The sequence below is a fragment of the Balaenoptera borealis genome, assembly GCF_965194805.1.
Source record: "Balaenoptera borealis genome assembly, chromosome: 2".
Taxonomy (NCBI): Eukaryota; Metazoa; Chordata; class Mammalia; order Artiodactyla; family Balaenopteridae; genus Balaenoptera; species Balaenoptera borealis.
Window position 1 is genome coordinate 119,187,502 of NC_138867.1, and position 17,248 is coordinate 119,204,749.

The 17,248-nt window shown below is 51.1% G+C and overlaps 3 protein-coding genes across 4 annotated transcripts in view; 2 read left to right on the plus strand and 1 right to left on the minus strand.

Moving 5' to 3' along the window:
- Window positions 1-144: 144 nt before the first annotated feature.
- On the plus strand, window positions 145-4,494 carry LOC309622682 (SLC35A4 upstream microprotein; the record flags this gene model as incomplete). 2 transcript variants are annotated; one of them, XM_082378723.1, is made up of 3 exons in its annotated part: window positions 145-297; window positions 1,274-1,372; window positions 1,971-4,494. In XM_082378723.1, exons 1-3 carry the CDS (start codon window positions 283-285, stop codon window positions 2,166-2,168), a joined length of 312 nt encoding a protein of 103 aa, XP_082234849.1. In that variant the 5' UTR covers window positions 145-282. The 2 variants fall into 2 exon arrangements, with proteins under 2 accessions (XP_082234849.1, XP_082234848.1); XM_082378722.1 differs by having other exon boundaries at window positions 268-330; window positions 1,971-2,168.
- The window catches only part of SLC35A4 (solute carrier family 35 member A4), a gene marked incomplete at its 5' end in the record, with an annotated part of 20,322 nt that continues 5,660 nt past the window's right edge, over window positions 2,587-17,248 (plus strand). The window contains one exon of the mRNA XM_082378683.1: window positions 2,587-3,714. Coding sequence (XP_082234809.1) covers window positions 2,587-3,561 — 975 coding nt within the window. The 3' untranslated portion in view covers window positions 3,562-3,714. The remainder of the gene's footprint in view (window positions 3,715-17,248) is intronic.
- On the minus strand, window positions 5,372-16,464 carry LOC309623488 (uncharacterized protein; the record flags this gene model as incomplete). The annotated part of the gene is made up of 12 exons (XM_082380437.1): window positions 16,048-16,464; window positions 15,510-15,549; window positions 15,160-15,242; window positions 14,540-14,626; window positions 10,995-11,128; window positions 9,022-9,230; window positions 8,866-8,949; window positions 7,704-7,758; window positions 7,561-7,631; window positions 6,960-7,124; window positions 5,696-5,854; window positions 5,372-5,617 (listed from the first exon to the last, which is right to left on the minus strand). Exons 1-12 carry the CDS (start codon window positions 16,248-16,250, stop codon window positions 5,372-5,374), a joined length of 1,536 nt encoding a protein of 511 aa, XP_082236563.1. The 5' UTR covers window positions 16,251-16,464.

Genomic DNA, 17,248 nt, shown 5'->3' on the forward strand with positions numbered 1-17,248 from the left:
GAGCTCATCAACCGGCGGAAGGTCCGCCAGGCCAACGTGCGCGGAGCGCACACGCGCACGAGTGAGATCATGGCGTTCAGGTAGTCTACGCGCGCGCACACGCAGCCTAGGTCTCAATGGGAGAGGTCACGTGGGAGTATCTGCGAAAAGAAGACCTTCAGGAAAGCGCCTCCACCCGTTCCAGAAATGCCCCGGAAGTGCCTTCGCCCTCAGTAAAGATGGCAGTAGCATTTGCCAGGAGGGAGGCGGTGCTGCGCCTGCGCAACAAGCTCGGCTGGGAAGATGGCGGATGACAAGGTGAGGGAACTGCAGGGTTGTCTGCAGTCTGGGGTGGGCTTCACACTTTTTTAGTCTTGGGGAGAGGCGACAGATGGGGGGGCTTCTGGGTGGGGTTGCCCCTTGTTTCTCCTGGGAGCGGACTTTTACTCCTGTCGACTGCCTCAATAATGGGAAGTGGAGTGGCGGAGCATTGCGCAAGGCAAGCGGAGCCGGGAATCCCCCAGGTGTCTCCCCACCCCCCAACCCCGGACCATCATGATCCTTAGTTACTTGCAGACATTCCTCACTCTGCTCCATTCCCTAACCACCGAAATTTCCCTTCCAGAGACAGGAAGTTTCCAACAGCACAGACACACCCGCATTCGAACACATTCCTTGGGCACACTAATTTCGTCGTTATGTGCGACCAAAATCCTGAATTCATTTACCCACACTCTTGCAGACAGCCACGTTCCCTCCCCCCGCACCAAACCCCAGCTCATCCAGTCACACATTCAGTTTGCGATGGGTTTGGGGAGGAAGGGGGAGAAGCCTAGGCAGAAATCAGGTTTACCCCCAAATTGTCCAAGGAACTGCCTCACCGTTAGTCTGGAAGTTCAGCACCAACCACACATTTGCTAAGTACTTGGAGTCCTTGTGTTAGGCCTCGGGACACAGACGACAAGATAGACTTTCAGGTAGCTTACTACTCACTAGCGCTTGCCGGATAAACCTAGGTCCCCTAGCTGCCCCTCTTGTCTTCTCTATTCACCGCTTACTGTATAAAATTTCTGTAAGAGTTGCTGTAAGTTACCGATGCAGGTCCCATCGGTCACCCCCTCCCAGGCCCCCGTGTGAATTCTTTTACTTTTCTTCCTTTACCACTATCATCTCAGGAAGGTTTTATAGGAAGGGGTTTCTTAGGCTCACTGCCTCCTGCCCCCAGCCTCTGATAGACTTGAGCAGGGGATGGGGCTGGGTCAACCTTCTGGAGCCAACCTCTCTTTTGTCCTAGGATTCTCTACCCAAGCTCAAAGACCTGGCATTTCTCAAGAACCAGCTGGAGCGCCTGCAGCAGCGTGTGGAAGACGAAGTCAACAGTGGTGTAGACCAGGTAAAGGTGCACCTGCCCCCTGCCTCCCGCTTAGGCTTCATTGGTCAATATGCTTTTGAGTGGGTGGTAGAGAGTCATTCAGCAAATGGTTGGCTATTGAGGGCGTGTTCTCTGTGACCCCAAGGAAAGTTTCCCTGAGAAAATGGCCTTTGAACTGGGATCTTAAGTAGGGGTTAACTGGGTGAAGGGAGGAGGAGGGAACATTCCAGGCAGATGGAACAGCATAGGCAAAGCCCTTGTGGTCGGAGGTAGCATGATGAACATGCGAGGTGAAAGCAGTTCAGTTTGGCTGCAGTAGTGGGGGAGCATGCTAGGATATGAGACTGGAGAAGTAAGCAGGGGTCAGATTCCTCAGGGACATCTCTCTCAGTGGGATTCTGTGGTTAGAGCCTTCTAACCTCAGGGTTCTGACATTATGTGATCACGACTCCTAGGTTCTTTTTCTGCCCAGGACCTTGAAAAAATCTTTGGTGAGCATACTACGGTTTTCCAGAGTAAGGAGGAGCTGGTAGTGGAACATGCTAAGCCCAGCTTGAGTAGCTCCTGGGTAGAGAAGGGGAGAGCTTGGCTGAATTTTCTCCTACATTTTCCTCCACAGGATGGCTCGCTCTTGTCCTCTCCATTCCTCAAGGGCTTCCTGGCTGGCTATGTGGTGGCCAAACTGAGGGCGTCAGCAGTATTAGGCTTTGCCGTGGGCACCTGCACTGGCATATATGCAGCTCAGGCGTATGCTGTGCCCAATGTGGAGAAGACATTGAGGGACTATCTTCGATCACTGCGCAAGGGGCCCGACTAGCTCTGGATCCCATGGGGGAGGCAGGATGAGCAGCTGGGGCCTGCAGGTGGAGGCCTTTCAACCACAGATGCCATATCTGGCCTCCCCGGCTTTCGCCCATTTGCTGTCTCCAGCTTTCCTGCCGCCTTCCTGCAGAGGCTGGACAGTGGCTCATCAGCCAGCACCCTGGACTCCTCGCCTCCATAACCCCATGGCATTGGCCCCAAGACAGTGGCTTCTAGAACCACCAGCCCCTTCCTCTTCTAGCCCTTACTGTGGAGTTTGCAGCTGACTCTGATTCTCAGTATTCTCTCTGGCGGTGTACCAAGGCTCCTCTTCCCTGGGAGCCAGCTCCATCACTTGATTTTCCCCAAACGTGTCACAGTCCCCACTGACCCCCCTTGCTAGCCGCACAGGCCACCCAGGGTCTAGTTTGGGCATGAGTGTAGAGGACGGGGGTGTGCCAGGCCTGGGCCATCCCAGGCAGGCCCGCTGGACCCTGATGCTACTCGTGTCCACTGCCATGTACGGTGCCCATGCCCCATTGCTGGCACTGTGCCACGTGGATGGCCGTGTGCCCTTCCGACCCTCTTCGGCTGTATTGCTGACTGAACTGACCAAGCTGCTGCTGTGCGCCTTCTCCCTCCTGGTGGGCTGGCAAGCATGGCCCCAGGGGACCCCACCCTGGCGCCAGGCCGCCCCATTCGCACTATCAGCCCTGCTCTACGGCGCCAGCAACAACCTGGTGATCTACCTTCAACGTTACATGGACCCCAGCACCTACCAGGTGCTGAGCAATCTCAAGATTGGAAGCACAGCCCTGTTCTACTGCCTCTGCCTCCGACACCGCCTCTCTGCACGCCAGGGCTTAGCACTGCTGCTGCTCATGGCAGCAGGAGCCTGCTATGCAGCTGGTGGCCTGCAGGACCCTGGGAACACCCTCCCTGGGCCCCCTTCAGCAGCTGCTGCAGGCCCCATGCCCCTGCATATCAGTCCCCTGGGACTGCTGCTTCTTATCCTGTACTGCCTCATCTCAGGCTTGTCTTCCGTGTACACAGAGCTGCTCATGAAGCGACAGCGGCTGCCCCTGGCACTTCAGAACCTCTTCCTCTACACTTTTGGTGTGCTCCTGAACCTAGGTCTGCATGCAGGTGGCGGCCCCGGCCCAGGGCTCCTGGAGGGTTTCTCAGGATGGGCAGCACTCGTAGTGCTGAGCCAGGCGCTAAATGGGCTGCTCATGTCAGCTGTCATGAAGCATGGCAGCAGCATCACACGCCTCTTCGTTGTGTCCTGCTCGCTAGTGGTCAATGCCGTGCTCTCAGCAGCCCTGCTGCAGCTTCAGCTCACGGCTGCCTTCTTCCTGGCCACGCTGCTCATTGGCCTGGCTGTGCGCCTGTACTATGGCAGTCGCTAGCCCCTCACCACCTCCACCCTGATTCCTGACCTGTAGATTGGGCGCCACCATCGGAGCCACCTCCCAGTGCTGACCCCTCCCCTCAGCAGCCCTGTAACAAGTGCCTTGCGAGAAAAGCTGGGGAAGTGCGAGCAGCCATGTCAGTCTCTGGAGGTAGGTGCATGGAGGGTTGAGCCTGGGAGACTTGAAGCCTGGGTTTGATTAAGGAAACTCTTACACCCCCAGAGGTTCTTCCTGACTAAGGAATGAGGGGAGCATCAGTTCATGGGCCTGAGAAATGATACCGTGCCTGATGGGAGGAGGTGCCCTGCCTCAACCTGCATGAATGCAGTTTCTTAAAGTGGGGTGTGGGCAGCAGTTGGCTTTCCTTGCCTGCTCTGATCACCCCAGCAGACCCACGGCCCCCAGGCCTGGTGCTGGCTGCTCCAGCCCAGCCATGGTGCGTGACTCCCCCGTAACTTACTCACCCCCCACTGTCATGTAGGAAAGCCCAGTTGCTGCACATTATACGCCCATCACCCAGGCCTCTGCCATGCTCCCCTAGCGGCAGCAGCACCTGGAAATAATGCCCCCGCTCTCTCCACATCCAGCCTTTGTTCTGGAAACCTCAGAGAGGACTGGGGCTTGACACATCTCAGGGAATGTTGCCCCTGGGCCCTGGCTTAAGCTACGCTCCTGACCTCTCTGCTCACCCTAAGGACTCTCTCAAAGCCCGCTGCCCCCTCTATAGCTCCTAGGAGGTACCATCCTTCCCACTCTGGGTCTTGCCCTTTCCTAGCAGTGTCCCAGCTCCCAACAGCCTAGGGAAACTCTACACAGAGTGACCTGGGACCAGGCACAGGGAAACTTGTACAGCTCAGTCAGTGTCTGTATAAGCAATAAGGTCTTAATAAAGTGCTCTGGGGTGTAGGTGGTTCCTACAATTGGCCATAATTGTCCTGTGTCTTCTGTGTTGCATAGCTCCTCTCAAACATAATTTCATTCCTCTGGTGCCCTGAGTATCTTAATCCTGGAGTGACTTATGGACTAAGAGAAGAGGCTGTTTTCTCCCAGCTGTTGCCAATAGCATTGTTTCCTTTGCGAATTCCATGGAGCCGAGACTATTTTCTGTCATGGAGCTTTGGAAGTTTCTCTGAAGCATAAAACTTGGGCCCTGGAGAATTTGGAAGGAGTCTTGGGAATAGAAAGTGCTGGGCCCAGCAAGGCAAACTGTAGACTGTAGGCTAGAGAACTCTTAGGACTCAAGGTGGTTTTGTTTCTCATCTCCTCTGGATCCCTCACTGATATTCCTGCCTGTCGTCTCTTCTCATGACCAGAGGAATGTCAGGCCCTGCTCCCGTGGTAGAATACCTGGTAAGCTTGTGGGGAAAAAAAAAAGAGAAATCCCAGTCCTGCTGAAGCAGAATCTTAGGGAGTGAGGTTTGGGAATCTTTTTTTTCTTTATTCCTTTTTTTTTCTTTTCAGTAAGCTTCCTAGGTGATTCTGATGCACACTGCAACTTGTGAACTACTATTGCTGGCAGTGTAGAACTATAGCCAACCAGGCTTGAGTTTTAATTCTGGCTCTGTCACCTATTGGCTGACTGTCCTTGAACAGTTACTTAACCTCTCTTAGCTTTAGTTGGCTTATCTCTGAAATGGGGGCATCAAATGATACCTACTACTATAAAGGAAATGGCTAAATCAAATAAGGGATATTAGTGTGCTCAGCAGGGACTGGCACAATGAGACCTAGTTAGTGGTGTTATTAATTATCCATAATGAAGGTTAGCTTGGCTGTTGTGTCCCAGCTCCTCTCCCTTCTAGGACCTTTACGAATGAGGAGAGAGGAAACTGTCCCTGAAGGATTCCTGATCCCCACATTTCTCCTCAGGGCTGGGATCCAGCATGCCTGCGCCCAGCCTAGTCTGCTGAAGTCGCTGGCTCTGGGCTTGGAGCTCCTGGTTCTGCGTAGCCAGGTTGATGGTGTCTTGCAGGATGCCAGCCAGCAGGCTGCGATAGCGATGCTCTGCAGCCGTGGCCTGTTCCTCCCACAGCCCCCGCCAGGCTCGGAATACCTGTGCACAGATTCAGAGATCCCCATCAGTCAGCCAGCCTTGGAACCAATTCAAGGCCTGCCCTCTGTCCCCACTGACCTGCAGCGTGTGGCATGTCCAAGCCCGGGCAGCCTGCACGTGCAGGTCATAGAGGGCTGTCAGGTCCTGCTCCGCCGTGTCCCGTTCTACCTGAAGGGCCTCCAGCTGGAGTCTCAGCCCTGTCCACTCCCGGTGCCGTCTCTGCCTCTCCTCGGAAACCTTCAGTGATAATACATACCCTTTGTTGAGTGCAACCTGTATGCCAGGCTCTGTTCTACTTACTTTATATTGTTATTTCATTTTATCTAATGATAACCTTTGAGGTAATTGCCGTTTTACAGATTTGGAAACAGTGGATCAGAGAAGTGACCTAACCTGACCAAATTCACATGGCTAGTGAGGGACAGAACTGACACATGCAGTTCAATAGTTCACCGTCATCCTTGGGGTAAAGTCCAAATCCAGAGGCGTGGCACACGCTGGTCTCTTTAGCCTTGCCTCTGACCATGCCCCTGCCAGGCTCCAGCCAGATGGACAGTTCGCAACACCCAGAACCTACTTTGCCATTGCTTCCCTTTGGACTTTTGCTCATACAGGATTCTCTCCTAAGAGCATGTCTCCCACCTTCCCCTGATCCGACCTCTGTGCACACAAGTTTTGTTTCTTGTTTAAACAAGCTGTGTTTACTTAGTGCCTCCATGTGATGAGCACAAACTGCCCTGTGGATCTGAGTCTAGTGAATTTCTCTGGCTAATTTGTTTGTCCTTTAAGTCTCAGCTTAGATGCCATCTTCTCTGCTCCACTCCAGCCTGGGCCAGGTACACCTGTTTGTTCCCACGAGTCGCTAGCTCCCTCATTTCCAGCACTTAGCACTGAGAATTGCATCGTCTATCCCCCACAAAGCTGTGAGGGCCATGAGAGAGGCTGTGGTCCAGTCTGCTGTGATTGACGCTAGATCCCAGCACAGTGCCTGGCCAGGTTAGAAGGAGCCTCAAGGGACTTCCCTGGTGGTCCAGCGGTAAAGAATCCGCCTTGCAATGCAGGGGACACAGGTTTGATCCCTGGTCAGGGAACTAAGATCCCACATGCTGCAGCACAATTAAGCCCACGTGCGGCAACTACTGAGCCCGTGCACCTCAACTAGAGAGCCTGCGTGCCGCAAACTACAGAGCCCATGCTCCCTGGAGCCCACATGCCACAAATAGAGAAGAGAAAAACTCGCACGCCACAACTAGAGAGAAGCCCAAGTGCCACAACGAAAGATCCCACATGCCTCAACAAAGATCCCCCGTGCTTCATCTAAGACCTACTTGACCTTCCTCACCTCTTCAGCCACCAGGCCTTTGACCTGGTCCCTTGCCACCACCTCTTCCTGTTGTTCCAAATGCTTCAGTTCCTCTTGGATCCAAATTTGGTGCTGTTCTCGCAGTCTCTGTCTCTGGGCCTGAGCCAGGAAGAACTGCAGGGCCACATCCGGGGCCTGCTGGGCCTAGGTGGCATCATTCTAGGCTCAGCCAGAAGCCCATGTGTGTACACAGCCTTGGGACACAGGGCCCAACTTTTCCAACAGACCCCCATTACCAGGGCAGCTCCTAGAATTACATCCAGGAGACTAGCTGGCCTGAAAGAGCCTGTGGCCTGGACAGAGACTCAGAGGCCGTGAGGGAAGAGGAGAGGTATTGATTCTGCCAGTAGGTGCCATGGAGGCCCTAGGGACCCCATGCCCCTAAACCAACCCAGTAGGAAAACAGCCCCTTCCCATGCCCCTCCCTGAGGGATCCAGTAACCCTTCAGGCCCTTTATTTGCCAGAAGCTCCATATTTCTCCCTGATGTTAGGGCAAGGTAAGCAGGACACACATTATCAGGACTCTGCGACTCTACTCCCCAACAGCTTCCAGTTGTTCTGGGGTACATGAGGTGTTACCTGTTCCTCAGGCTCCCTGAGAGGGTGCATTTGGTGGAGATCAGGTCCTATAGATGCTGTTCTTCCTGCCACTGGAGGAAAATGCAGTTAAGCACACCAAAGGTGGAGAAGACCTCCAGCTCCACCCCAAGCACCAGCCTCACCTTGAGGCTCTTCCTGGAGGCCTGGGCTGGGGCTTGCTGTTGAATCTGTCACCTGCTGAGAATACATTACGAGTGAGAATTCTGTTACCTTTCCTCCCAGGACAGTGTTGGTTTTGAAATCAGATCAGGGTCCCAGCCCTTCCTTTTCTTAGCTGTATGACCTCAGGCAGGTGGCTAGTCTTCTGAGTCTCCATTTTCTCACCCATAAAATGGAGCTGATAAAAGTTGTAGAGAGCATGAAATGAGATAAGGCACCCAAAGCACTAAACAGTGGCCAGCTCTGTTCAATAACGTGGAGTTTACAGGCCTAAATCGCAAGGCCTAGGGCTGTAAAAACAAGTTATAAGTAATTAAGAAAATGAAAGCACCAGGAGAAGCTGGACAGGGGCCACCTTCCAGCCACTCTGTGACAAATCATGGAAGACAGCGCCCCCTTCTGCATAAGGGAGGACATGCATCCTAAGGGGATGAAAGAGTGCCGTACTGAGTCTAAGGACTTGGATGTCTTTGCACCTCTGCTGCCTTTGATTATCCTAGTGACCCTGGTATACTCACATCACTTCTCGGAGCTTCAGTTTGCTGAAGCAATGCTGGGAGCAATGTTGTCTTCCCTGTTTAAAATAAATTGTGGGTTCCCCTTGACCTTCCATACAAACTCCAAACATCTCAATAGATTTACAAAGACCTGCATGACCAGGCCCCTACTTCACTCTCCAATCCTTCTCTCTGGACTTTCTTCCTCAAACTCTATCCTCCAGCAAACTGAGCTGCTTGCAGACCCCCAAAGAGATCAAGGACTCGCTTACCTCTGACACTTCTCCTGTTATTTTCTCTGCCTGGAATGTTCTTCATTCATCTTTGCTAGCCACCTCCTTCAGGTTTCAACTTCCTCCATGAAGTCTTCCTTCCCTCTCTTGCCAAGACTAACTTAGATGCCCACATAGAGCCCTTTGGATAAGCTCTTCAGAGCACTGATCATGGTGTTAATTGTTTCTTTCCAGAGGATTATAAAAAGGCACATAGTGGTCAATAAATGTTTGGGAATCAATACATTAATGAATGAAGGAAGGGCCCCCTCGGGCCCCCTCACAGTGCTCTATCAACAGAGAAAAAGGAGGCAGACATCAATAGGCCTCCCAAGAGTTTGGATGGGAAGACGTACCTGTGGTTCTGGGAGCCCCATAGCCTCAGTTTTGACTGCTTTGAGCATCCAGCTTCCTGAGCGCTGGCTCCAGGCTTTTACCACCTATGGAGAGGGGATTCTGAGTGGGCTCTGGCCATTGCTGGCCCAGGCACCCCCAGGCCTCACCTTGCTCACCTGCAACTCCCGCAGTGCCCTGCCTAGCTGGCTGAGCCCACTATCTGTCAGGGCGTCCCCAAGGAGGCCTGAACGCAGGCTCTTCAGTCCAGCCCGCCGGGCCCGGGCCTCTTCTACTGCATCCCAGAGGGTGGACCTCACCTGTCTCACCTTCATCCTCCTTCCTGCGGCCCCCAACAGAGCAGCCTGGAGCAAGCTCAGGGAGCTGCCTAGTAAGGGGAGACACAGAGTGAATGCCTCCTTCCTCTGAACTCCAGAGCACACTGCCTGTAAAACTTTTAACTTCTATTAACAGTACTATTCATAAAAATAGCTAACACCTGGGCTTCCCTGGTGGCACAGTGGTTGGGAATCCGCCTGCCAATGCAAGGGACCCGGGTTCAAGCCCTGGTCTGGGAAGATCCCACATGCCGCGGAGCAAGTAAGCCCGTGAGCCACAACTACTGAGCCTGCCCTCTAGAGCCCGTGAGCCACAACTACTGAAGCCCGCACGCCTAGAGCCCGTGCTTCGCAACAAGAGAAGCCACTGCAGTGAGAAGCCTGTGCACCGCAACGAAGAGTAGCCCCTACTCGCTGCAACTAGAGAAAGCCCACGCACAGCAACAAAGACCCAACTCAACCAAAAATTAATTAATTTAAAGAAAAATAGCTAACACCTATCTGGCATTTTCCATGTGTTCGACGGTACTGTGCTAAGGCTTCTCATGGATTGTCTCTTTAGCTACACAATACTCCAGTGAGGCAGCAACCCTAATTTACCCTGTCTCCCTCCACATTTTCCAGATGAGGCAACTGAACCTCAGAGAGGTCAAGCAACTTCCTGGTGAGTGGCAGAGCTGAAACTCAAGCCCAGTTCTGTCTGACACTAAAGCCTGTGCCCTTAATCACGATCCCAAACTGGCCTATACATAAACACACTTCCTTCCCTTTCTGCTTTGTCCTTGAGAGTGTGAACTGCCCCAACTTATCTTCCTCATTCCACAGAGCCTGACGTAGGGTGTGGTCTGGGAATATGTTGGCCAAATGAATGTGTGTTTGTTGATTTTGAAGACAGAGGGCCAGACTTTTTCTTTTCTTTTTTTTTTTTTTTTTTTTGTGGCTATGTTGGGTCTTCGTTGCTGCACGTGGTCTTTCTCTAGTTGGGGGAGCCAGGGCTACTCTTCGTTGTGGTGTGCGGGCTTCTCATTGCGGTGGCTTCTCTTGTTGCGGAGCACAGGCTCTAGACACATGGGCTTCAGTAGTTGTGGCTCACGGGCTCTAGAGCGCAGGCTCAGTAGTTGTGGCTCACGGGCTTACTTGCTCCGCGGCATGTGGGATCTTCCCAGACCAGGGCTTGAACCCGTGTCTCCTGCATTGGCAGGCGGATTCTTAACCACTGCGCCACCAGGGAAGCCCCACAGACTTTTTTTTTACTCTTTTATTAGTGGAAAACTTCAAACATATACAAAGTCTAGGAAATTCATCTACTTATCACCTTATCAGCTTCAACAAATAGCAACTCATGGTCATTCTTGTTTGATCTATACCCTCCCCTTGACCTCCCCCAAATCTCTGACATCATATCATTTCACAGAGGCCTGATTTTTAATGAGTGTGTGAAAATAGGAAAGTACCTTCCCTTCTCTGATCCTCCCTTTCCTTGTCTATAAATTAAACCTGCCTCTCTGCCCGTAGACTGGATCTGCCTCATGGCATTGTGGTAAGAATCAAAGGTTTTAGTCAGTGTAAAAATGCTTGGTAAACTGTTGAAGGCCTCTGAAAGGGTGAGGGGTTGCTTTTACTGTTGGCCTTACCTTTCCAGACGGTGGGAGCCTGGCAATTCTGGGACCTTTCTGAATCGTGGCCCTCCCAGAGGCTCAGGCTCTCTCTGAGCTCGCTAGGGTTGGGGCTGCCGCTGGTTGGGTGAAGGGGGGGCAGGCCTAAGGCCAGATCCTAGAGCTTCCCAAAGAAACCCACATCCTCCCCCAGGCCACCTTGAGGGTCCAGGCGAAGAAGAAGGCCACTGTAGTTGTTTCCTTCCAGGAGACATGAGACAATCCAGGGCAGAGAGCCCTCCACCTCCTCACCAGCAACTTTACCAGCCAACACCTGCAGCAAGGGACAGTCTCTGCCAGAGGGAGGGAGGGAGGAAGAAAAGAGATGTCCACCGGTAGATGCAGAAAGAAACTTGCCCAAATCACACTCTGATGGAAAGACTGACTATTTCCAGTCACTTTTGTGTACAACCAGACAGATTTGCAACCTTGTATAGATCTTTATTTTATTTTACATTTGATTACTTTTTAAATTACACAAATAATACATTCTCATAGTATAAAAACAATTTAATTGTATATCTGACAAGGGACTTGTATCCAGAATATATAAAGAGCTCCTACACCTCAATAATAAAAATACAACCCAGTTGTAAAATGGCAAAGCAAGGTGACATCAACAAAAATGGCAAAGTAGGGAACTCTGGGAGTCTGTCCCTCCCCAGAAACATCTGGCAAAAAAAAATGGTCAGAATCAACCTTACTGGAACTCTGGGAGATAGTCAAAGGTTGACAGCAATCAAGTGAATGTTTAACCAGGAGGAAGGCAGCTTAAATATGGTAAGAGATCTTTGTGGTGTTTTTAACTTACCCTAGCCCCAACCTTCTCCCCAGCACAGCCCACATTTCTGGTGGGGGTACCTGGTTCTGAAAGGAGCAGAGTAAATCTTGTTCCCAGGGAACTGTGTTTGTCTGTTTTGATTGTCTGGGGTTTCCCACAAAGGACTGACAAAAGCTGCCTCCCTTTGTTTCACTTATCTTGGAATTCTCTTGGAGCAGAGGAGCTATGCCAGAGGACAGTCCCCCAAAGCATTGAGAGATGAAAGAACAAGCAAAAATAACAGTTGGGGCAAACAATAGACACATGGAAAGACTGGGAGAAAAGGTGGGGAGTGAAATTTTGGAGGAATAAGGGTTTTGAAAAGTTCCCATGTGTACTAGGGTACCTAGAAAGCCACACATATGTCCAGGGCAGTGTGTGTGGTCAGAAGAGACATGAGAAGACCATAGGCTTTCACCTCTGGCTGAATTAGGGCTCAGTACAAGCATCAGGTGAGGCTGAGGCAAAGCTGTAAATGATCTTGCTAAGCATTTAAGGAGTGACCCAACACAGAGCCAGTCTGTAGAAACGTGGAGAATTTTTTTCTTCTTTTCTCCCTTTTTTTCCCTTTTCCTCCTCCTTGCCTCCTCCTTCTTCTCCTTCCTCTCTCCTCATTCCCTTTCCCCTACCTCTCCTCCTTCTCCTTTTTCTCCTTTTCCTTTCTTTTTTTTAGGGGGGGGCATTCTCAGAGGTTAGGGAATTCTATGTCAGGTCATTGGCTAATCACTGAGATAATAGAATGAAGACTTCAGTGACTGCAAGGAATACAGTCTTTGCAAAAATTGTTTGGAAAAGTAAGCAAATGGATGGCTGATGCCCACAACAAGCAACAAGGCAAACCCTGGAGAGGAGGGAGAATCCAGCTTTCAGAGTTACCAGATTATCATATCCAAAATGTCAGAGCACTAAGGAAAAAGAATGGAGACTTAAGAGACCAACACAATAAAAAATATAGTCTTTACAAAAAATACTCAAATTGGCCAGTTTCCAACAAAAAATTATTAGGCATGCAAATAAGAAAGTATGGCTCAGGACTTCCCTGGTGGTCCAGTGGCTAAGACTCTGCACTTGCAATGCAGGGGGCCCGGGTTCGATCCCTGGTCAGGGAACTAGATCCCACTTAGGTCTCAACTAAGACCCGGCACAGCCAAATAAATAAATTTTTTTTAATTTTAAAAAAAGAAAGTATGGCTCACTCACAGGAAAAAAGAAAAAGAAATTAATAAAAACTGTCCCTGAGGAAGAAGACACTGGATTCAGTAGACAAAGACTTTAAATCAACTGTCTTAGATATTTTCAGAAAACTAAATCAAGAATATGATGTCTCACCAAGGCTGGCTCCTCTGTCAACTCCCAGTTCCCTCTTTCCCACCCAACTTCTAGCTTCACTTCTATCTTGGGAATTTTCCTTAAAATTTTGTGGTGGGAGAAGGGGAATAAAGATAAAGAAAAAAAAAAGAAAGAAAATGATGTCTCAGTGACTATCAGTAGAACAATAGAAATTATAAAAAGGAACCAAGGGCTTCCCTGGTGGCACAGTGGTTAAGAATCCACCTGCCAATGCAGGGGACATGGGTTCAAGCCCTGGTCTAGGAAGATCCCACATGCCGTGGAGCAACTAAGCCCATGCGCCACAACTACTGAGCCTGCACTCTAGAGCCCGCGAGCCACAACTACTGAGCCCATGTGCCACAACTACTGAAGCCCGTGTGCCTAGAGCCCATGCTCCGCAACAAGAGAAGCCATTTCAATGAGAAGCCCGTGCCCCACAATGAAGAGTAACCCCCACTCGCCGCAACTAGAGGAAGCCCGTGCACAGCAATGAAGACCAAAGGCAGCCAAAAATAAATAAATTAAATAAATAAATTTTTTAAAAAAAGGAACCAAGTAGAAATATGGGAGCTGAAAAGTACAATAACTGAAATTAAAAATTCCCTAGAGGGTAGATTTGAGCAGGCACAAGAATCTCAACAAACCTGAAGATAGGTCAAATAAAATTATCCAGTCTGAGGAGCAGAAAGAAAAAAGAATGAAGGAAAATGAGCCTAAGAGACCTGTGGTCTGCCATCAAGTGTACAAACATATGCATAATGGGAGTCCCAGAGGGAGAAGAGAAAGAGAAAAGGACAGAAAGAATATTTGAAGAAATAACGCTCAAAAATTCCCCCAAACTTATGAAAGACATGAATCTACACATCCAAGAAGCTCAACAAATTCCAAGGAAGGTATACTCAAAGAGATCTACACCAGGACAGATTATAATCAAACTGTCAAAATCCAAAGTCAAAGAAAGAATCTTGAAAACAAGAGAGAAGCAGCTTATTATGCACAAGGGATCTTCAGTAAGATTAAAAACCAATTTTTTATCAGAAACTATGGAGGCCAGAAGGCAGTGAGATAACACAGTTAAAGTGTTGAAAGAAAAAAAAACCTGTCAACTAAGACTTCTGTATCTGGCAAGACTATCCTGCAGAAATGTAAGAGAAAGTAAGATATGCCCAGATAAACAAAAATTGAGGGAGTTCATTGCTAGTAGACCTGTCTTACAAGAAATACTAAAGGGAGCAAATCCTTCAGCATGTCAGAGATGAGGAAAGGAGGAGACTCTGATGCTGCCCTGGGCCTCTACATCCATATTTCAGCCACCTACCCAAGCCTTCCCCAAAGCTGTTAAAAGGCTCCATCAGACTTACAGGGCTCCTGGGAGCTGCAGGATCCGCAAGGCTCCTCGCCACATGCCCTGGGTCCCAGGCCCCTCAGGAGGGTCAGGCCGTGGGCAGGACATGGTGACAGTGAGCAGAGAGCAGGCACTGTGGAGGAGATCAAAGGATCAGGCCAAATGGCTAGGGGGTGGGGGTGGGTGAAGGTGCCCGCCTGTCCTCAGCTGCCTTCACCACCTGCAGCCTGCAAGTACAGCTCTGAGGCAGCTCTTGAGTCAGACACCTCCACTTCACTGGCATTTTCTACCACCCTGGAGGAAGGGAAGGCTGATCTCAGCTCCTAAGCACAAAGGTTCTGTCCAGCCCCCCAGAATCTCTGCATGGGGAGCCCATGGAGGGCCCAAGAGCCTATAAGAATCATCCCCAAGACTCCACGCTCAGTATATCCCCTAAAAGCCTCTCATCTTCATGATCTTATTTTTTCTCCTATCATCTGCCCAGTGAGGGAAACAGGGTAGTTGGGATTGCTCCCATTTTATAGATGGAGAAACTGAAGTTCTGCTCAGTGAGCTGCTCAGATCACCCGGGATGGTAATGACTGAGTTGAAGAGGTGTAAGTGGATGGGATGGTGAGAAGAGTGAGAGGTTATGGAGATATGGGATGAAGGGAAGACGGTGAGAGGGAGTCCTGGGGGCAAACCCAAAACCTGTAAGCATGACCCCAAGTTCATAACTTCCCTTCCCTGGGGTGGCAGTGGGGAGAAGCCTCCAACGGCTTGGTTTGGGGTGTCAGCCCTGCCTTAAGACAAGCACCCTCAGACCCCGTTGGGCTCTGGACACTCACAAGCCCAGAGGGGCCACATCCAGCACCGACAGGTTCTCTGTCCCTGGAGCAAGCAGGTCCCGAGTCCTCCCACTGGTGCTGAGCTGGGATCACACAAGCACAACATCTGTTACAAACCGAACCTTTCCCCAGCCTTTGGCTCATGTGGTCCTCCCGCTGGGGCCCTGTGAGCCAAGCAGGGCAGCAAAATTCAGCTATCTCAGGCAGGAAAAAGGAGACCCCAGCAAGGCAAGCCGACAGTGGTGAGCAGCAGAGACCCAAACTCTTCAGGCAGCCCCTGATCCTTGGGCTCTTTTGCAGCATCACCATGGCCTTGGCTCCCCAGGTTTCCCCTCTCCCCAGGGCCTCACCTGCACCAAGCTAAGAGTACTAAGCACGGCATCAGAGCCCCTGAGGGGCAGAGCTTCAAACAGCATCTGCAGCAGCTAAAGTGGAGAAGGGTGAGTGAGGATTGAGAAAGGATTAACCTGTTTTTCAACATTTCCTGAGGGCTAAGTCTATGCCTGGCCCTGTGCTGGGTGCTATGGACTTGGTGGCCAGGACAAAAATAGCCCCCGGCCTTGTGGTTCACAGCGAGCCAGACAAGTGAGCCGACATTTTCAGTGGGACCTCCTGTTTGCTAGGGTAGGGGCTCATGACAAGGTTTTGAGGCAACTATTTTAGTTTGGGGGCATTTTGATGAAGCCTAAAAACAAAATGTTTATTATCATTATTAGTATTACTAAGAACAGTGAAAAGTAGACTTCCCTGAGTATCTGACCTTTGCACACCATCCCTCCTTGACCCTCACCTCATGGACCCCAGCCTCCCACCTTCCCTGACCTCTCAATAGCTTCGTGATTGACGCTGGCAAAACATCCTGTATGGACCACAGGGTGCTATAGGAACCCCAAGGAGGGGCACCTAGTCCAGCTAGGGTGGGGAGGGGAAAGTTCTCGAAGGTCTCCTGGAGGAGCCAACACTTGAGTCTCATAACAACTATGACTGGTGCATCCTCTGGGACTCACCTGAGGCACAAGCCGGGGTGCCTCTGTTTCTCGACCCCGAAGCAGCAGGGCCACACTGTACCCTCGGCCCACCGAGCCCAGCATGCACTGGACTCTTGCTAGTAACTCCTGCTCTGCCTCCTGCAGGGAGACACAGGCACATCTCGAACTCAGGTGCCTGCCCAGCCTGCCCTGACCAGAGAGCTTGGGAAGCACTCAGCACTCCAGGAACAAGGGTCCTGAGTGCTCCGACCCTCCTCCCATCGCCCTACCAGACCCCCTTACCTGAGGAGCATCAGAACCCAGGACTCTGTCAAAGGTGATGCATTGTTCCTGTGAGCAGGACTGGAGTCAGCAGTGTCACTCCCATCCTCCCTGCACTTACCCACACCCCATCCCAGCCCATCCCATCTCTACCTGACTCTCCAGGATCCCACGCTGATACAGGCGGATGCTCTTGGGCCCCTCCAGGAGGAGCGTGGGGCAACAGGTCTCCTCGGGGCCTGAGACAGGTGGGCTTCATATCAACTCTCATGGGGGAAATTGAACTCCCAGGACTCCTGAGTCCTGCCCTCAACCTTTGCCTCAGTTTCCTAATGTGAGATGGCCTCGCCCTCCCCCTCTCCCAAGAGGCTCTCCCAGGCTGCGTTACCTCTGAGATGAATGTGTGGAGGCTTCTTACCAGATCTTCTCCTTCGCTCTACTTCCACCACCACGGTCAGCCTGGTCTGTGGGTTGTCAGTGAGGACTGAAGGGGCTGAGCTGCCCCGGCCCAAAGCAGCCCCTGTGCTCATCGCCTCTGCACACTCCATGGCTTCTGTGCCTCTCAGATTCCCCTCAATAATTCATCTCCCTGATCTGAGGGCTCTGGGTGGGGCCTGTAAACAATAACTTACCATAGGAGGTGACAGACCTCTCTTTTCTGAGTGAGCCAGACTATTGCATGGAATTTTTCTTTTTTTGCTCTTATGAAAAATTGCAGACATATATAACTGCGGAGAGAATAGCTTAATGAGCTTCCGCGCACTCAGCTTCAGCAGTTATCAACTTATGGCCGGTCTTATTTCTTCTGTTCCCCCTTCCACCCCAGTGGATTCTTTTGA